Source organism: Chlorocebus sabaeus, chromosome 15 (genome assembly GCF_047675955.1).
Source record: "Chlorocebus sabaeus isolate Y175 chromosome 15, mChlSab1.0.hap1, whole genome shotgun sequence".
Lineage (NCBI taxonomy): Eukaryota > Metazoa > Chordata > Mammalia > Primates > Cercopithecidae > Chlorocebus > Chlorocebus sabaeus.
The window spans coordinates 31,082,742-31,104,411 of record NC_132918.1 but is presented as its reverse complement, the minus strand read 5'-3'; the positions used below and the strand labels follow the sequence as shown (position 1 = coordinate 31,104,411).

Below are 21,670 nucleotides of genomic sequence, written 5' to 3'. Positions count from 1 at the left end.
GGAAGTAGATAACATTTGGTGCCTATGAGAGGTGGCAGTTTTATTCCTAGCATCAGAAGAGGCCTTGTTCTGGTCTTTCATTCATGCTAGAGAACATTTCAGTAGAAAATGCATTTTCCCAACGTTAAGATTCTATAATTCCAAATTTAATTACATGAGAATGGTCATTAGTGAAGGAAATGGACACTGTAGAATTAGATGTAGAATTAGAACCAACAGCCGTCTGAGGAATGCAAGTATTTATAGCTCTCTGGAGATTCAGGTTAGGATACAGGGGCAATATTTCTCCAAAGAAAAGCTGGTAAGTGGTAGTTTCCCTTTTCTATTAGTTGCCTAAGTCAGTGAGGAGATTCTGTGGCTATGTGGTGCCACAGAATGGCTGGTGTGCTTACCAGCTATCATGTGAACATGTACAGATGGAAGGGTCCAGAACTAGTCTTAGAAGAGCAAGTAGAAAAAAAGAGAGTTATGCATAAGATTAGGAGGAGAAAACCCAGAGAGGGCCATTCACACTCCAGCTACCTTTGGAGCTGCCTTCATGAGCTTCTGCTGAGGAAGCCAAACGCCTGAGTCCTGTAAGATGGGGATCAGGACAGGATATAAAGAGACATAATGTCCTCCCCAGTCCTCTCTTTGGCATATAGTTAGAAACTACCCATTACTCCTCTGGGCACATAACTACCGGAGGGTCAGCTTTTCTCTCTCTCTCCTGTATTCATTCCACTCAAGCTCAGTTCCCCTCAGTTCCCCAAGACCTCCTTCCTTCTGTAGTTCTCTGCTTTTTCAGTCTTCTGGTTAACACCTTGTTAATGTCCAGGTAGCGAAAGTATTTTCCCATATATAAGACAGGGAGATTCCACTAAGTGTTTCTTGAGGTCCCTGTTTCACATATGAGAAAACATACGCTCTGTGTATTCCACATTTCTATCTATACATTGTAACTTAATGATCCAAGCGCTTGTTATCTGTTAGAAGACCTAGTTTTTATTTGCATCCGTTTAATGTAGGGGCCACGAACCATAAAATGCCCTCGGGAGCCGAAAAGATAGATAAGTGAGTGAAGTAGCACAGATAAAAAGCAATAGAGAATACTGGGGACTGCAGCAAACTAGAACATGCCCTGACTGACAGGGACACCAGCCTATTGGTGCCTTGAAATTTACAGAACTATTATGGCCTGATCATCAAATGAATGAATGCATGCATGCATGCATGAACGTGTAACTCTTTTTTCTCTGCATTATATAGTTATAAAAATCATTTATAGTCATTTTGTGTGTGTGATGATTTTTGTTGGACCAGCAATATTTGCTAAAATATAGCATTGTATTTTCATAACAAATATTGTGAGGCAGAAATTTTGCCTTTCCTTTCTTTTTTGTGTTTTTGAGTAGTAATAGGTATTTCTGTAACTCAAGGTAAATATCAACATAGAACAGTCAGTAGGGAAAAGAAGGGACAGGGGCAGTTTGCAGGACAGGAAGATTGTTTTACAATTTACAAGGAGTAGCAGTACGTCATTTTATAGAGACACCATCACACGTGCAGTATGTCTAAAGCTTACCCAAACCTCAATTGTTCTCACATTCTTTCTTCATGACAGATTCTCAGAAAAATGAAATGTGTTTATAGCTACTTGAGTAGTTGCAATCCATATTTTATGTTTCATCACTTTTGAAATTCTCATGAAACAGAAAAAGATATCGTATAAAACTATGGGCAATTTTTCATTATATATAAAATATTGAAATCATACATCAAAGATCCTTCAAAATAAATGGAAATAATATATTTTAATGACCCAACCACAAACTAGTTGGGGATACTGAGTAATGAATGGCATAGCAGGACCAAAGGCTCTCGAGCCACACTGGTTGTAGGCAGATAATGAGCAATGCATGTTTGAAATCCCTGGCCTATGGGGTGTTCCCTTTCATTCTGTTTCCTAAGGAAAACCATACAATTGCCTTGAAATTATAAGCAAGTATAGGAGGCATATTTCCTTTAAAATTATATTGCCAGATACGGAAAGGATCTAATAAATTCAAACCTGAGGCTAAGTGTAGTATAAGGGAAAGGCCACCGGATTCTGAAATCAGAAGTCCAGCCTGTAACCTTTTGCTTTGTGAACCTGTACCAGTTACCTATTGCCACAATGATGATGCATAATTTTTTTAAAAAGCCACCCATATCAGTAGCATACAATGATCAACCTTTATTTTTCCTTAGGATCCTATAGGTCAGCTGGGTGGTTCTGATCTGACCTGAGCTTGGACAGGCTTACTCAATCATCTCCGGTCCGCTACAGGTTGGCAAGGTGTATTTACTGCTCTTGGCTGGGCTCTCACACCTGTCTAGGGCTTCAGTTGAGACAACTGCCGGTTGAGCTCTGTGCTACAAAGTGAGCTCTGTGCTACAAAGTTACACTGCCAGCAGGCTAGCCTGGACCTGTTCTGAGGGTGGTGGCAGGGCTCCCTGAGGGGGAAACTGGAACTTCCTCTGCATTCTACTGGCAAAGATGAGTTCCAAGGCCAGCCCAGGGCTAGGGAAGTAGACTCCACTTCTCAATGGGAGAAGCTGCAGAGTCACATTACAGAGGAGATGGGTATAAGGAGAGGAAGAATTGAGACCATTTTTATAAAGAGGTTGTCACAGGTCTGGGGCAAGTCATTTGACTTCTCTGAGTAAGTATATCTTGCCTGTAATCCACAGCCCCAGGAGAGAATGTAAGTGAACATACTTTAAAATTCAATGCAACAGTTCAAAGTAAAGTGAACCAAGGTGCTGTGGACAGGGGGATAAAAATCTTACTAATGAATCTTGAACATTTATACGTAGATACTAGTGGTCTAAGCAGGTGCTGGGAGATTCCCCTTCCTAAAATCAGAAAAAAAGCAAGTAGTTCCAGGCTTCAGAGCTGGTCTCAGACCAGCCCAATCCCGGTCACTACAACCCAAAGCCAAGAACAAAGTCCCGATTCACAATGACCACTGCTCCTCTAGAAGTCACCAGCAAACTTCAGGGCCACGGCATTGTTTCTCTTAGGGAATAAACTGCTCTTGTCCCTGTATTTTGAAATAAAAGTTACCTTTATACAAAATCATATTACCACTTGGCTGAGTTTTTGAGATATTCTCTTCGTAGTTAAAAACTTTTCATCTCTGCCATCCTCTCAATTCCTGTGCATATTTTAATAGTATCCCTGGTAACAGTAGTTGGAAGTCAGCACCAATGTTTTCTAAATAGCAGCCTTCCTCACTGTAAATGCCAAGCAGACGAGGTTGCTGTGCAGCCTCCCGACCAAGTGCCCTCCTGCTCCTGGCCAGTAGGCACTGTCACACAGAGGCCACTCCTGCTCACACTGAGATGTCCAGAAGACATACTTAGTCTTTAGCTCTTCATGTTTCTGGGCATTCTCCATCGAGGACACCTTCTTTCCAGACCCCTGGTGCTCCCTGTCAGTAGCTCTGGGCAGCAGCGTTGGTTTTGATTGTTTTGTGGTATGTAAGGGAGAAGAGCTTTCTGCGATAACCAGGACAGACCTTTCAGAAATGAAATCGACAGGCAAGGCTGACTTCCAGCAGTCTTTGCACAGTGCTCTGGTAAGTGCCACTTGAAACATCAAGTAACCTTGAATTGGATACCTTGAAATTATATCTCTAATTAACAAGATGAGGATGGTGTTTTGTTTTCACCTCAGACTGTGCTTGAGAGATCTAGGTAAATTAGGCCCCCCGCAGCCTGAATTTTGCAAGACTGGTTGTGAGGGCAGCCAGATGCACTGCAGTGTGAGGGACAGAGGCCTGGGGAACTTCGGTTTTCAGATGTGAGCCTCAAGAACAGCCACGTCTCCCAGGGTGGGCAGGGTCCTGGAACAGGGGTTATCTGTTCTTCCACCCTGGGCACAGAGGCCTTCAGCAGCACCAGGTGGCCCCACTCATCCATTCAGGCTGCTTGGGAGCTGTGGTTGAGTTTCACTGAGAGCTGACTTCTTCTTAAAACCCGCTTAAAGGCTAAAGGCAAACAAATCCTTCTTGAAACCTGAGCTCGTTTTAAGATGTCTTTACTAAAATCCCCTCTGAACCATTAGCTGTTATGTCATATAATTTCCTTTTCCTGAGAGTAACATTCTTGGTGATTACCACTGTAAGAAATTATGTCTCACCCTATAAGAAGCTCTCTTCAGTTTCCCATGGGGATAATGTGGTACTAAGGCGATTTTCTGAATTTCTACCTGCGGCGTTTTTTTTTATTTTACACAGACTACTAAATCTCCCCCAGCTTTTTTTTTTTTTCCTTTCCTGAGTTAGACTGTATGGGATGTTTAAGTCTGGGTTAATCCTTCAAAAAGAAGTCAGCGTAGCAGCAGAACAACAGAACTTATGATCAAACTTCTTGTGAGTGAAAATATGTATCTCTGGACATTGTAAACTTTATTTTGCTTTGTATTTTGTATTGTGGGTTATTTTATATGTTTGTAATCTGTGTATCCAGTAGCGAGACCCTTCTTCTCAAGACTTTATTCAATAAATAGAAAATGCTACGTAATCCTAGATTCAAATTAGGATTTGTCTTTAAAATGTGTCTGTTTTTAATTTGCTAACAGTTTTTTTTCCCACCATCTTCCAACCCATAGATCTTGAGTAGTATTATTAAAAGGGGGTTGATTTTATTTTTTTAGACTAACAGACATTAAAATTTCTAAACCTGCATGGAATCAAAGGGTAACCTGAACATATTAGATTTCTCCAGGAAAAAAGAAATATATATATATATATGTGTGTGTGTGTGTGTGTGTGTGTGTTTGTGTTTATGTAAGTATGTATGTATATCCAATGGATAAAAGTAAAAAGGCAGCAAATCCCAGCTCAATAGAAGAACAAACTGCCTAATAGATAATATGTTGTCTCAGAGAGTTGATTCTACATCAGGGATTATTGTGACAGGACAAGCAGTATTAGAGTAAGTGACTTTAGAGAATCACTTCACCTCTAAAATTCTGTTCCTTTTGTTTAGACTTTCAACAAGTAGAGAATGGAGAGCAACTCACATGTGCAGGTCACTTGCCCTGCACTAAGCTCTGAATGAACTATTTTAATCCTTCCTGCATAACACTGTGTTTGCTACTATTCAACCCATTTTACAGATGAGGAAACTGAGGGTCATAGAGCTTTTGTAATGTGCCTGGAGAAAGAAGTAAGGATTCAGAACCTAAGTTCAGCTCACTCCAAACACCTTCAGATGTTCAGAGTGGGGTGTGTTGCTTTCTAACCCCTAGCTCTGTGCCTGACTCCCCTTGCCTGTGCCTTGAGGGTAGGGAGCGAATAGAGCTGGGCAGACTGAGGGAATGGCTGCATTTTCTTAACAGGGTTTGTAAACTGGGATTTTCAGTAATTATAGAATTTAACAATAGGTGGCAGCGCATACCCATAACAATTATGGTTCCCGTGTTAAATCAGATTTTCTTTTTCTGCGTTCTGTGTTATGTTCAATAAAAGAAGCACTTTAAATGAGTAATCTGAGCAATTTCTACAAAGCATTCCTACCATTGGAATTGAAAAGTCAAATCTCAGGTAAGTTGTTCTTGACATTTCTCCCTATGGCAGTAATAATGCCAGAGAAATTCAGCGTCCTCTGACCTAAAACTGGCAGTGTCCTCTGCCCTAAACCTTACCTTCCTTGGGATCTCTTCTTGTGTAGGAACCTCCTTTGCCTTTTCTTTCCCTAAGCTTAAACAGAGACTGGGCCTACTAGAGATGCTAGGAAAACTATTTCTTTAAAAACGCTTTATCGCCAAACAGTAGTGAAATGTGTTCAACTTCAAAAGGTTAGGACAAAAAGTTGGCTTTGCAGTCTGTCCTGCGAGTGGCAGCTACATGGTGAGGTTACCCTTTGTGACTGTGCTTCCAACAACATCAGCCCTGGAGCTTCAGGATTCGCCACACATATAATGGCTTCCCAGAGGTCTCTGTCCCTGAGGTTCTGTGTGCAGGAGGCGGTCTGCAGAACCTTGCTGTGTTCTAAGGCTGCACCTTCCTGCCTGGGTTTGGGGCTTCCTTACATGTTTTTAAGTGTGAACATGTGGTGTTTTTCTTTCTTAATGATATAAATGAGCTCCCTCGGTTGGCTTTTGGCAACTGCCTTAAAGATTTCCTTCAGATGACCCTATTCTGTCTATTTGGGAGAAAAGGAGTCTTTCTTCAGAGAGTTGTGGCCTTGGGATGCTGGCTCCAGTGAGAGAGTCTTTGATTGTCCCCTGGGACGGGACTCTAGATGACACCACACAGCCTTATTTGCCTGAGGACCCCATTCATCTTGATTGACAAGACTGTAAACTCAAAGACTCAACACATTTTTATTGTGTGCCAACTATCTATTTGGTATTGTGCTGGGTGCCCTAACATGTGGCCTTAAATTATTTTTCACTTACCATGAAACTGGCGAGGAAAAAACTCACAGAACATTGGAAAATCCTCTACTAAGAGTTACTTATACGTGGAGAGTAATATTGGTTGCTCACTTCTCCATGTGAAGAGCACATAAGACTACTTTCTGTTAGCAAAAGCAGACAGTTCTATTGGCTGAAGCCAAATAACCAATAGCTAACTAGAACTAGTGTCCTGTTTGTTTCTGCCCAGACTGCAAAGTGGGATGAACTTGCAGATATGCTTTGTCAACGACAGTGGCAGTGATAAGGACAGTGATGCTGATGACAGTAAGACTGAAACCAGCTTGGACACCCCCTTGTCTCCCATGGTGAGTCCAAACAGCACCAGCTGAAGCTCGGTGTTGTGATTTCCTGGCCATTTAGCTTCTTTTCTGTTGTGAATCAGGAACAAACATTTCAGAGATTAAAAAAGAAAAGTTTCTTGGAATTGCATGCTCCTAAAATCTGACAATGATTAAAAAGTCAAAGTTGTAATAAAATAGAGATATATAAGCTTTCTTAAAGCTAATAACTATTTTCATATTAAACCATTAGGGAAATCACCAGCCTGGGCAACATGGCAAAACCCTGTCTCTATAAAAGATACAAGCATTAGCTGATCATGGTGCCTATAGTCCCAGCTACTCAGGAGGCTGAGGCGGGAGGATCACCTGAGCCCAGGAGTTCAAGGCTGCAGTGAGCTATGATGACACCACTGCACTCCAGCCTGGGCAACAAAGTGAGATCCTGTCTCTAACAAGAGAGAGGGTGTAGTTCATTTTCAAGTTGCTGATAAAGACATATCCGAGACTGGGCAATTTACAAAAGAAAGAGGTTTAATGGACTTAGCCAGTTCCACATGGCTAATGAGGCCTTGCAATCATGGCGGAAGGCAAGGAGGAGCAAGTCACATGTTACTTTTTAAAACCATCAGATCTAGTGAGACTCATTCACTATCACAAGAACAGTGCAGGAAAGACTCACCCCCATAATTCAATTACCTCCCACTGGGTTCCTACCACGACACATGGGAATTGTGGGAGTTACAATTCAGGATGAGATTTGGGTGGGTACATAGCCACACCGTATCAGAGAGAGAGAGAAATTAGATATGCTCTAAAAATTATAAAGAGAAAATAAGCTAAATCCAGTTATTCCCTATTGGGCTTAGAAATATGAGCTCATGTCTTTCCTTCACATTACAGAAGTTGGCTGAATAATCTTGGGTGCCTGTTGCTGGAATTATTTCCTCTCTGTGAGGTCTGTCTGTAGCCTTTTTTACCAAAGACCAACAAAGAGGAAACTGTTGTCATTGAGTGCAATGCGACATCAGAACATCATTGGATACCTGAGATCCTGTCCACTCAAAGAACCTACGTAGGGCCTTGGCTCTGAGTCAATATTTTGTTATGTCTGGTCACTTCAGGAAAGTTTTGAGACCAAGAATCAAAGACATATTTCAGGGTTGTTAGAAATATATTTCCCATTATTAACTATACTGCTCTTTCTGTTTATGCTAAAATCTATTTTAAACTAGACCCTTTTTATGTTACTTGAGATTTATCAACTCAAGCAGCAAGTCACATTGATGGAGGAAACTCTGAGCTGCTCTGGGAGAAGGCTCAGAGGGTATTTTAGCCCATGTCTAAGTGGATGCTACCTGGCATGCATGGAAGGCTCAGGCTGCTCTTTTTCCCTTTGCAGAGCAAACAGAGTTCTTCCTATTCTGATAGAGACACTACTGAAGAGGAGTCTGAATCCTTGGATGACATGGACTTCCTTACAAGGCAAAAGAAATTGCAAGCTGAAGCCAAAATGGCCCTTGCCATGGCCAAACCAATGGCCAAAATGCAAGTAGAAGTCGAGAAACAGAACAGGAAAAAGTCTCCCGTCGCTGATCTTGTAAGCAGCAAAAGCTGAAATGCAAGAAAGGGTTTGGGGGCCAGAAATGATTGACACTGTCCCAGTCCTTTCCCAGAATTATGCAAACTTGGGTTTCTCTAAGGCAGTTTGAAAAAGTCCTGTCACTGAGAAATGATTAAGTTTGTTTCTTTTTCCTTCCTACTGTAGCGCTGAAAAATACATAAGCAATAGATTTCACAAAAGTAAAGCTTGCTCTTGATTGATATCTACTATTTCTTAGGAACAATATTAGCTGTCATGGGAATATTTAAATTCCTTTAAAGCAATCTCAGTCTAAGAACCTACTGGTCCTGGCAAACTTACTATTGCTATAATTCTCATTCTCATGTTTCAGTGAAAACAATATAGCATAGTGAACAGGAGTCCTGGACTTTGGAGTTTAAGTCTAGCTCTGCCATTGACCTGTTATGAAGTTCTAAGCAAGTTACTTAAGTCTCAGTTTTCTCATCTATAAAATGGGGATGATAATGCCTGTGTCAGAGTATGATTGTGAGGATTCGGTGAGATAAAGTATTCAAAGCACATAGCACAGTACTTGTAGCATGGTATAAATTATTAAATAATAGCTGATACTAATTTTTTCCTTGTCATCGATATTATTGATATTCCTTGGTAATTCATTTGTGGCTATAACATTGACTCACAACCAGTCAAAAAGCTTTTGATGCTGGAAGTGTTGTGCTTTGATGCCAATTGCATATTAGGTAATGTAGTGTGAATGTAGGGCCCCACACTGGGAAAGACACAGCCTGGGAAAGGTTTTAATCACTGAATTGCAGTGGGTGGATGAGTGGATCTTTTAAGAGAAAACTGAGTCTTACATTCAGTGTGTTTGTGGCTCTATTCACTCCTCCATTTCTTCCCCTTTGTATCTTCAGCTGCCACACATGCCTCATATAAGTGAATGCTTGATGAAAAGAAGTTTAAAACCCACCGACCTGAGAGACATGACTATTGGGCAGCTACAAGTGATAGTCAATGATCTCCATTCCCAGATAGAAAGTAAGTGTAAGATATGCTTGAAAATAGGATATTCAATGTAAAACATCATGGAATAGTGCCACGTCCTTGGTCCAATTTTTTCATACAACATTTCATTGGGTTCCTATGTGATTGCCAGGAAAATAAGAGAATTACAAGGCTCTTTTTTGTTGTTGTTATTTGTTTTAGCTGTAAAATGTTCAGAAGCTTTAAGAATTTTTAAAGATTCACAATAGTTACAGGTCCCTTTTATTTATTTTAAATCTCCAGCTCCTAGCACAGTGCATGTACCTGACTTACAACACCTGTTTCTGGAACACAATTCAGTAGTTACAAGTCATTTGCTGTACAAGTATACTCTCTACTTTAGTTGTATACACATTCATCATAGGTATCATCATCATCAATAAAATTAAATTAGACACATTTCCTGGGACTCCAGATGGTAGAAGTGTGTGGAACCAATATGTGAAAATTACAGGGTGACAAAAATACGGACTTTTCTCCCCAGAATAAAGAAAGACCTTTAACAGAAGTGGCCACAGGGAGTGGTGAGTGGTGCTCACTCAAGGTGATTGGTCATGCAGAGAATAGGCAGTTTGCTTGGCCTGATGAAAGAGAGAACATTCTCACTTAGGCAGTTTGGTTAAGCCAGATAAATTCACAATCTCTTCAGCCCCAGGGAGGAATGAGTCTGTGTAATTATATGATATTACAGATTAAAAGAAATTCAAGAGATATGCCAACCAAATGCATTCAAATAAACCAACTATAAAAAGAAAAGAGCATTTATGAGCCAAACAGGGAAATTTGAATACTAACTGAATGTTTTAGTAAAGATTGATTTATTTTAGGTGTGATAAAGGTGTTGCAGTTATGTGAATTTAAAAAAGAAAAGCCGGCCAGGCACGGTGGCTCACGCCTATAATCCCAGCACTTTGGGAGGCCGAGGCGGGCGGATCATGAGGTCAGGAGATCGAGACCATCCTGGCTAACACAGTGAAACCCCATCTCTATTACAAATACAAAAAATTAGCTGGGCATGGTGGTGGATGTCTGTAGTCCCAGCTACTCAGGAGGCTGAGGCAGGAGAATGGCATGAACCTAGGAGGCGGAGCTTGCAGTGAGCCGAGATTGCGCCACTGCACTCTAGCCTGGGTGACACAGCGAGACTCCATCTCTAAAAAAGAAAAGAAAAGAAAACCCCTGTCTTTTAGACATACATACTAAAGCATTTACAGATAAAATATTGTGATAACTGGAATTTGCTTTAAAATAATCCAGTAGAAGTCGGAGAAATGATCCAAGCTTGGCCATGAGTTGAAAATTGTTAAAGCTAGTTAGATACATGGAAATTCATTAAACTGTTTTCTCTGCTCATGTAACAGTTTGAAAATTTTCCATAATAAAAAGCTTAAAACTTCATATTGAAAAAAAATTCTATGCATTAAGGGTTCAGATATGTAGACACTCTACTAAGTGATAGTATAAAAGGCTACCCAAGTGCACACTGGAAAAAATGAAATTTTTCCACAAGATCCAAATAAAAAATTGGATATATTCAGTGCCAAGTTAACACATGGAATATTGTTCTAAAATTAAGAGAAAGAGTCAAACATTTTGATTAAGAAACCATAGATTCACAGGATTTAAAAAAAATTCTACAACTACATTTTAATTTTAGTTGAAAATTAATTACTAGAGTTGTTATTCTTTCAAGTACTGAAAACGCTTTCTGATATTTTACCACTAAAACATCTTCCTTAGACTTTTAAACACTAAAATTGCCATCTAGTCCTTTTCAGGAACAGATGAAATTTTAGACCTCTTTGTGTGATTTTTTTTTTTTGGCTCTCTTTTTAAAATTGGAAACTAGTTTGACCTAAAGGCAGATAAATGCATCATTTGAAGTCAGGATATTTAAAAGCATTTCCGAGGGGGACCTGTCTGATCACCCCCATTCTATCTTTTGTTTTCCTGCCTAGAGCTCTTGCTAGATGGGTACTGTCTCCCATGTATCTGGGACTAGCAGCTGTAATGCTTAGCTTCTCTGAGGGAAAAAGCAAGAGAGAGCTTTTGCTTGTTCATGTTTTTCAGTGGCAGGAGCCCAATTAACCCAGTGCACTGATTTCAGGGAGATTAGAAATATTTCGGGCCCAAGTGCAATGGCTCACACCTGTAATCCCAGCACTTTGGGAGACCGAGGTGGACAAATCACGAGGTCAGGAGATCAAGACCATCCTGGCTAACAAGGCAAAACCCTGTCTTTGAAGGAAGGAAGGAAAGAAGGAAGGAAGGAAGGAAGGAAGGAAGGAAGGAAGGAAGGAAGGAAGGAAAGAAGGAAAGAGAGAGAGGTGGAGGTTGCAATGAGCCAAGATCGCGCCACTGCACTCCAGCCTGGGCGGCAGAGTGAGACTCCATTTCAAAAAGAAAGAGAGAGAGAGAGAGAGATGGAGGTTGCAATGAGCTGAGATCGCGCCACTGCACTCCAGCCTAGCCGGCACAGTGAGACTCCATTTCAAACAGAAAGAAAGAGAGAAAGAGAGAGGGAGAGAGAAAGAGAGGAGAGAAAGAGAACGAAGGAAGGAAGGAAGGAAGGAAGGAAGGAAGGAAGGAAGGAAGGAAGGAAGGAAGGAAGGAGGGAGGGAAAGAAAGAGAGAGAGAGAAAGGAAAGAAAAAGAAAGAAAGAAAAGAGAGAGAGGAAAGAAAGAAAGAAAAGAGAAAGAAAGAAAGAAAGAAAGAAAGAAAGAAAGAAAGAAAGAAAGAAAGAAAGAAAGAGAAAGAAAGAAAGAAAGAAAGAAAGAAAGAAAGAAAGAAAGAAAGAAAAGAAAGAAAAGAAAGAAAGAAAGAAAGAAAGAAAAGAAAGAAAGAAAGAAAGAAAGAAAGAAAGAAAGAAAGAAAGAAAGAAAGAAAGAAAGAAAGAAAGAAAGAAAGAGAGAAAGAAAAGAAAAGAAAGAGTAAGTCTTAAGTAATATTTTCCTTGGCACCCTGTTGTTTAGAAATTTCAGGAGTTATTTCTTCAGGTCTTACATATCTAACTATATTACAAATCTGACTTTCCAATATCTTCAGATAATACTTTCTCCCAAACAACCTGCACCTAGGGCTTCTCCTTTCCTAGGGCCGTGTGAAGGCTTTGAGCACGCCTGGCATACCTTCCTTTCAGCCGGCATCTGATGTAGTAGTCAGGCCTCAAGGCCCTCCTGACTGTCAGTGTGAGGGGAGAGTCCTGAAGCTGAAGGATGGAAAACTTAATGTGCTCCAGGCTTTGTTGTTCACATTTCTTCAAAACAAAACCTGCTTTTTCTAACAAGCTAGTCTCCTAACAGCTAACATTTATTTTCCCACCTTAATATGAAGGTAATTGGAAATAGTTCCTACTTGACTCCTTTTCTTCCCACACCTCTATAATTATGCAAATTAGACATGTTTCTGCAACATAAGAAGTCTAACCTTTTACAAAAATATCTTTCCTATTATGTGTAGCTGTTTGTGTGTATACCGGTTTGTAAATAGTTACACATTCTGACTTGGAGGCAGTTTTATCTGTTTTTAAATGCTCTTTTATTTGCCACAGGCTTGAATGAAGAATTGGTCCAGCTGCTTCTCATCCGAGATGAGCTGCACACAGAGCAGGATGCCATGCTGGTGGACATCGAAGACTTGACCAGGTCAGTGTGGCTTCACTCTTGCCAAAGAAGAAATGAAGCCCAGGGTGGTCTGAAATCTAAGCATTAGGCAAAAACTAGCTCTAGAGAACTTCTTCCTCTACTTCCATGAATAACCCACCTTGCCTTTGCTGGTGCCAGCTGTTCAGATGGAGGAGAAGCAGAATTCCATTGTCCCTACCAAATGCATGCTTGTTAGCAACCATTTGGTAGCAACCCACTTGTGATGAATTATCAGTGCTTTACTTCTCACATCTCCACCTAAATCAGGTCAGTAGTTCTGGTCTTGGAGGACTTTACCTTGAAGGACTGTCCCCTGGGAAGCTGGGCATAAGCCATGTCATGCTGGCATGTTTCCAGACAAGCATCCATGTGATGAGTTCTCCAAAGCACAAGCTCTTATATGATCCAGTTCTTGATCGCCTCTGCCATGCCCAGAAGGCAGGGACACTGGCATCTCTCTGCAGCCACAGTGCCACCAGATTGTTCTCACTGTGGAGAAACTCCAGGACTTGAGTTTTTAGCTGGGCTTTGCTCCAACTTCCTCTTTTTAAAGAGGTAAAAAGAATGCTTCACTTCCTAGGGGACAAGGAAACTAGGCTAATGCTGGTCAAAATTTTGCATTTCTTTGCAGATTTCCTTGCAGTAAAGCATATCACTGTAAGCATATAAAGTACATGGAATGCTGTAAACGTTCCTATAAGCACATATTTACTATGGCATCTTTTCTGAGACGGTCCATATGGAATCTTTAAACCAAGAGACAGTCATTGCTATTAATCCCAGAAATAGTATTTAGAGAGTAGAAGGCTCTGCAAAGAAGGAACACCTCTTGTCACAATGATGTAAGGAGTTAACCACATGATCTACAACAATCCCAGAGAAGCTTGAAAGCATATGTAGTGATAATAATGCTCCCAGCACCTACCATAGGACCTCATCTCAATGTGTAATGATGGCTAAAATAATTGTCTAGTGATGCAATGATATAAAAAATGGTTTTAGTAGCAAAATGCTGGAAAAAGATGTTGAAGCTTTCTTTTTTAAGAGTTACGGGCAGCACTGTTTTGTATGTTTTACATATTATATTGCCTTATCCCTAGCCAAAAACAAAACAAAACAGTAAGCCTTCTCATACTCTTTGAACATATTTGCCTGCATCTGAAATATCACAATAACACTCAAATAATATTATTGCCATCTAAAGATGTATTCAGGCACTACACCACCAGCAATTATAAAACATCCCTTTTTTGTTAGTTCAAGAAGTTTGCATGCAGGTGTTAAGATTATGGGAAATCCATGGTGAAATATACAATCAGGACCTACATTTTTTTTGAAAAATATATAAACTCTTGCAAACTATGATTTACCTGTGACAGCAGAGATCTTTTCTCTGTTTCTCAAAATAGTATTGGCATTTCTTTTTGGCAAGGAGGATGGTGAGAGTCCCTGCCTCTTCTAAGTGTTAGGCTAATACTTAGGTTTGCAGTGTATGTTTTTATAACTTTCAGATGGTGTGACCATCGGAAACAGGGCAGGCAAAACCATGGAGTTAAAAGGAGAGGAGTCACTAATTTAAAGGTGTTGGTGGCATCCTTTGAATTGGGGCAGTCCTACCATAGGCCCCAGGGGCATGATGTCCTTGCCTAGCCTTTCTCTTGGTGAAAAGAAGCTTCTACATCTGCTCCTGGCTGCAGAAAAGTAACTTTCCTCATTGGAGGGACCTGAGGATACTTAAACATCCCTAAAGGCAGCAGCCCCAGAGTCCTACAGCCAGATCTCAGAAGGCGGAAGGGGTAGCTGTGGGTACTGCTGGGACATGTGATCCACCTCTTCCCTTTACCTATAGAACTCCTACTATTCCAGATGTCCATTCATCAGTAGTTCTCAATTTGGGTTGCACAACACAACCATGTGGGGAGGCTTATGCAATAGTGATACCTGGATCCTACCCCAGATATTCTTATTTAATTATTCTTGTGGGCTAGCCTGGGCATGAGAATTTTTTTAAAGCTCCTAGATAATTCTCATGCATAGCCAAATTTGAGAACCACAGGTTTGGGTGATGCTTCTTTGGAGAAGCCCTCCCTGACCTCCAAACACTTGGCTCTTTAGCATTCATTCTCCTCTCGTATGGATTGTCAGTGCATTAAACTTATTACACCTCCATGTAAATCAGGACTATTCCCAGGGGAGTTCACCCTGGCGTGTCAGGGTCATTCCATGCTGGCATGTTTCCAGCACATGAACAGCCATGTGGTGGGTCTACAAAACAGCACCAGCAATTATATGACCTGCTTTTGATCATAAGACTGTGTTAAGACCTTCTCCTCAGTGTTCCTAACAGCATCTCATCTCTGTCATGTGGAGCCTTATGGCACTGTGTTTCCTTTGCTGTCTCTCCCCACCTGACAATGAATTCCCTGAAAACAGAGGTGAGGTCATTTTCATTCATTACTGTGTCCCCAGAGCCTAGCACAGGGCCTGCTGGGCACATAGTAAGCCCTCAATAGCAATTGTTGATTAAAAAAAAAAAAAAGAGTTTTGGTGGGGCTTCAGTGAAACAAATCCTAATAGGGACTCTTATATAACTTGCTGATAAGAACCTTTTAGTTTTATGGACTGAAACTCTTTCCCTCCTTTGTTTAAAATTTTAATGAAATTCACTATTTTATTTATGTCTCAAAAAATTACCCAATTTTCAATATTTTCTGAAGTTGCGTGCCATCTGTCCTGCTTTCCTTCTTGGAAAACATTTTGATGTATGTGTGTGCATGTGCATAGCAGTGTGTGTGCATGTGTGTACAGAGTAGTGTATTTAAAAATTGCTGTGAGAACTGTAATGTAATTAGCTACAGTGGAATCAAGTTCACTAGGCATCAAAATATCTTGATCTGGATTTGCTTAAGTGAGGCATATGAGTTAGTTATGAAAATATTTGATTCTTGTTACACATCAACAGGGCCATGAGATGTTCTGCTAAAGGGGACAGATTTTTTAAGGAATGGAGAGCTATTGATAAGGTACTTTTTCCTGAGTACCTTTAATGTTAGTTGAATAGTGCCATTTATTGATGGGCTGCTGAGTGTGGCAAGGACACTGTTGTCACTCCCCTGTTTCTGAAAGTATTTGTAGTTTGTCTTCCCTGATATGACACACTCTGCATAAAACCAGTGGGTTCAACTTGACATCACTGACTACTGAAGTCCAGGCAGCACACAAACTATACCTAAACCTTTGATTATAGCTGGAAACCACAGTCCTAGATGTTTTTCTCTTGCCAAATTTATCATTTCCTAAAATCGTCCTTTAAAACCATTGTCTTTTGCAGCCTTCAAACCCCATCGTTCTCTGAGAAGTGACCATTCAAGTGATGTAAACAGCTTGGTCACACTCCTCCCCCTCTGCCCCACTGTCTAACTCTGCCCCACTGTCTAGCTGCTTCACTGGCCTATTTTTGGGTTCACAGGTCATAATAAAGCTTGTTTTGGTTTTGTTTGTTTTTTTTGAGACGGAGTTTCCCTCTTGTCACCCAGGCTGGAGTGCAATGGCACGGTCTCGACTCACTGGGACCACGGCCTCCCGAGTTCAAGCAATTTTCCTGCCTCAGCCTCCTGAATAGCTGGGATTACAGGCGCACACCACCATGCCCAGCTAATTTTTGTATTTTCAGTAAAGACAGGGTTTTGCCACGTTGGTCAGGCTGGTCTCAAACTCCTGACCTCGCGTGATCCACCAGCCTCGCCTCCCAGGGTGCTAGAATTACAGGCATGAGCCACCAGACCTGGCCCATAATAGAGCTTGGTAAATAAGAAGACTCACCCTATCCTCACTGCCAAGACCATGCCCTTAGGATTAATTGGGGGAAAAAACATGCAAACATGGAATATCTTTACATCCACGAAGACCTGCCATTTGTTAGACATTGGCTTTTGCAGGAGTGAATTAGATTTTTGGCTCCAGGTTTCTGTCAGGAGTCTTAGTTAATATCGAGGTCTGTGTCTGCATGTGTCCTTAGATATAAGTAGTCACTCAGTTACTCTCATCAGAACACCTTGTTTCGACTTTGGGCTTCATGCTTATTTCCATCTGGTTATTTCCTTGTTTGCTATTTATTCCTTTCCTGTCTCTCTCCATTGGAACATATTCCCCATGAGAACAAAGACCTCATTTTCTTGCTTACCATCAAATCCCCAGTATCAGGACCCGTGGAAGACACATATTTAATATTTGTTGATAAAAGTATCCCAGATGTTTATTTCTTTTCATTTTCAAACATAACTTTTCTTCTTAAAAGTAGTAATGTCTATAAGTCTCAGGTTCATCCAGTGGCTTACTAAATAAAAGGAATCATACACAAAATGTAAAAATTAAGGAGTTCAAATCAGAGTTCAAAGAGTTTGAATAACGTACTTTTTCTTGATTCTCATGTATTTCACTGTCAGTAACTCTGAGCTTCAGTTTGCAGGATGCTGTAGCTACTGATTGAAAAGCAGTTTGGATCTTTCTACATAATGCTAAATAATTGTATTAATTATTTTACAGACATGCTGAAAGTCAGCAGAAGCACATGGCAGAGAAAATGCCTGCAAAGTGAAAAGAAGCCATTCAACCAGAGAACAAGCTAGAATTTATTTTGCTTCTGTGGTTGTAAAAATGCTGTTGCTAAAGGTGGTGCAGAAACAAACAAATATCAGTGTTAGTCATTGATAATGTCTGAAGCTTAATGTCCAGTGATTGGCCTTTGCTTCTTAATTTATTTTAATTTTTTACTTGTGCCACTTAATATCAGGCATTTTAATAAAATACTGTTACAAAAAATGTACAGTACTGACACCACCACAAATCACGGTTAATAAAAGAGAGTAGTTTTAACTTTATTTTTATTTGTTTAGAGATTTTAAGTTGGAACAGTATTTTCCCATTGACTACTTTTCATTCTTCACTGTAGTTTTAAAGAAGAACTGTAAATGACGGTGCTATACAAGTCAAAAAATACATGCCTGCCTCGTAGTGAAGTTGTAGCTCTCCGTAATATGTATATTTTACTCAGTTTTCAACATTTTGTGAATGTTGACTACCTGAAGTTCCTTTTTAGATGTGCTATTAACATTCTGTTGGATTCAGAGGGTTCCTTGAAAGTTTTATGTATAAATATGTAAAATAAAAATTAAAACTTTGTTTCATATGATATGTCTTTTTGCTCACTAGCAAGCCTTATAATGGCTTAACCCCTCTCCAACTAAATTCCCCACCAGGAAACTTTTGTCAGTGAAAAAACTAATTGCTGTAGAAGACACACAAGGTGGCAAATTGCCCAGAAAATTATGAGTGTGAGTGCATGTCTGTGAGTATGTGTGTGTGAGAGAGTGATCCGAAGAATACCAAAGGTCAGTAGCATCAGAGCCTGCACTTCTGTTATTGCTTAAGTGATCCATCTGGAATTGTAGCACGTTAGTATTTAATAGCTGCTGGTCTTGTTAGGGCACTATGACTGTATCAAACTCCATTTACTAAATTCACCACGTGAACGAATGATGCTTGCATTTACTCTTTCTCCAAGGCCCGTTGTTGCTATTTTCAAATTTTTAACCATTCTGTTGGTCTCATGAAAGAAGATTCGAAGTCTAAAGCAGTTACAGACTGTTTCTTAATAAGTGGAGAGTTTCAGAAAATAGATTTAATTAGCTAATATTCATGTAGTGATTAGGTACCCATAAACTAAAGCAAAGATGAACAATTCAACATTCCAGAACCACCCACGGACCACCTGGTTTCACTCCAAGGTCCATGATGTAATCTGAAGATAGAACTTTAGACAACTGTCTCCATTTTCCTTTCTCAAAAATACTCAGATCCTAAGTATTGTAAGGAATTAAAAAGATTTGCCAATGTTCCTAGACAGCCTTCTGTTTCGCAAAATAGGTAATCTTAAAGTGTAACACTAGTCATTTTTTGTGGGCCTCAAACAAGTTATTTCCATTTAGAATAGAAAAAGAACACAGTTCATAAATGTATTTTGGTTTTTGTGAGTTGGCTGTTGAGGAGGACAGGTTGCTGCTCGCTACTGAGCTTAAGAGTGGGGCCCTAGGCTGCCCAGAGGTCTCTGACTGGGCCCTGAATTCCCACACCAGCTGTCAGGGATCTCCTGGGGTGATCCCAGCCCTGTGAATCCAAGCACAGCTGCTGGACCGTCGTTGCTGCTTCTACTGGGTGAGAATGTTGGTCAGTGAGCCAGTGGCTCTTGTCTCTAGCTGCACAGTGGAACCACCTGGAGAGCCTTAGAAACCACTGGTGCCTGGGTCCCGCCCCCATGGACTGACTTAAATGGTCTGGGGTATAGCCTGGGCACTGAGGCATTTAAAGGTCTCCAGGAGATTCTCATGTTGAGAACCATTGACTTCCACTTTCTTCTTTTCTTTAGCTTTGTTAAACCATGTTTCTAAGTATCTAGTTTTTTTCTAATTAAAAAATATTATATTTCTATTAGTTTGCAATCTGTGGGGAGAGCAGAGCTGGAAAGAGTGCTATGGAAAATGCCTGTGTCCAAGCAAGAGAAGGTAGTGTGGCCTTCTGAACCTCCTGTGGTGGCACTCACAACCTGGAGCCCTGGAGCTAAAACTCAGCCCACTACAAAAGACTTACATTTTAAAATCCTTGCCAGAACTGCGAGTTCCAGTAAAAATTTAGAAATGCATTTTCTCTGTGTCTTAAGCCATGCAATCTCTGGCTAGAAATGCATGTTGTAAAGAAATTCATGGCTTCTAAGTTCTTCTAATTGTTTGAAGCCCATAATCATAACCGAATAGCTCCCAACTGGAGAAGAAAAGAGAAAAAATGAGATTATACCCACAGAGGGCCTCTCAGAATACCTCTGGGTCAAAGCCTAGCTGATAATACAATTATTCTTCCCACCATGCCCTGAGATACTCAGAGGAGAATTACATTCAATTTACTGGTGCCCCTTTCAGCCTTCTCTGCCCATGGTAGAAATGTCACTCTCTAAGGGGATTCTTTTGAGATTGAGTCTTTCCAGTAATTTTGCTTTCGCTTATCAGCAAGGACTGGGATTATATCCAACAGGATTCTTACCTGCTCTAGATCATCCTTCCACATGTAAACTAGGACCTTTACCGGCTTAGAATGCTAGACTAACCAACCTCAAAAATCAAGTTCTGCTTCTCTTCCCCATTTTTAGAGAGTGAGGCGTAGATGAGAGTGTGCAGGTTCTGAGGCCAGAAGGGACTGACCACAAATGCTGACTCCATCTTCCCACGGATTTGACCCTGAGCAAGTTCCTAAAGCTGTCTGTGTCTTATCTCATCACCTGTAAATACTATCTCCTCAGATTATTATAAAGACTGAATAATGTTTATGAAGGTACCTGACACTCAGGAAATACTGAATAAATAAATGTTGAATGAAAAGTAAATGATCAGAGCTCAGGTGGTGGGAACATTCTGAATTTTACCAGTTTCTGAGATTTAAGGCATCCTTGTAGTTTTGTTTCCTGTTTATTAATTATTAATTTACAAAACGGTGATGCTTAAGGGAAAGGTTAATAATTGCAAGTCCCACTCCCTCCTCCAAATACCAGTGCAAAAACTTGGAATGCATTCTAACACATTTCTCTATGCTTATATAGATACACACGCATGGGGTTTTATATTTCTATTTGTCTTTACAAAGGTAGGATCTCTGTAGCTTGCTTTATCCATAGACATCCTTCCAGGTCAGGACATACAGATCAAAGTTACTGTTTTCTTTTTTTCTTTTTTCTTTTTTTTTTTTTTTTTTTTGAGCCAGAGTCTCGCTGTGTTGCCTAGGCTGGAGTGCAGTGGCACAATCTCAGCTTAGTGCAACCTCCACCTCCCAGGTTCAAGCAATTCTCCTGCCTCAACCTCCTGAGTGGCTGGGATTACAGGTGTGTACCACCACACCTGGCTAATTTTGTATTTTTAGTAGAGACGGGGTTTCACCATGTTAGCCAGGCTGGTCTTGAACTCCTGACCGTAGGTAATCTGCCCACTTCGGCCTCCCAAAGTGCTGAGATTACAGGCATGAGCCACCGTGACCGGCCCAAAGTCATTCTTTTTAATACCTTTGTAGTAATCCCCAGTGTTGGTAGAACATACCTTATATCTTTTCAGATTTCTGCCACCAGAAACAGTGATCCAATAATTATGCTTGTACCTAACATCTATTTTTACCTTTTATTCTGTGATTACCTCACTTTTTCTTTAACCATTCCTTGGTACTGCTTAAATACTTCAGAGTACAGAGAGCTAATTAAGGTAGGGAAGACCAGGAGGGGCAATTGCAGAGAAGTTTGATTCCTTGCAATGAAATTTGACCACACCAACACATTCTCATCTTCAAAGATTCAACTAGAGCCTCTCTCTCTCTCACACACACACACACGCGCACGCACACACACACTTTTAGCCTCCAAAAGCTCTCCTCTACCTCCTGAGTACAGATTTTTCTCTATTTCCTCTTTAAGGGTAGAGGCAAACTTCAGCCACCCTTGTAACTGTAGTCCCCAGCACAGAACCAAGCAGACAGTCTTCCCTTGAAGACTGGCCCAATGAGAAGCTCTAATCATTAGGACTCTGCCTTTTGACGCCTCCGTTAACTGACATCACTCTACTCTTCTGATGTATGATGC

The 21,670-nt window shown here is 40.6% G+C and overlaps 1 protein-coding gene across 11 annotated transcripts in view; it reads left to right on the top strand.

Annotated features, from left to right (window-relative positions):
* SCHIP1 (schwannomin interacting protein 1) overlaps positions 1 to 18,188 on the top strand; it is a 164,967-nt gene extending 146,779 nt beyond the window's left edge. For all 11 annotated transcript variants that reach the window (XM_038002297.2, XM_073023486.1, XM_038002298.2 and 8 more), the window contains 5 exons: positions 6,639 to 6,756; positions 8,132 to 8,329; positions 9,229 to 9,352; positions 12,909 to 13,002; positions 17,548 to 18,188. In XM_038002297.2, coding sequence (XP_037858225.2) covers positions 6,639 to 6,756; positions 8,132 to 8,329; positions 9,229 to 9,352; positions 12,909 to 13,002; positions 17,548 to 17,599 — 586 coding nt within the window. In that variant the 3' untranslated portion in view covers positions 17,600 to 18,188. The remainder of the gene's footprint in view (positions 1 to 6,638; positions 6,757 to 8,131; positions 8,330 to 9,228; positions 9,353 to 12,908; positions 13,003 to 17,547) is intronic.
* The last annotated feature ends 3,482 nt before the right edge of the window (positions 18,189 to 21,670 follow it).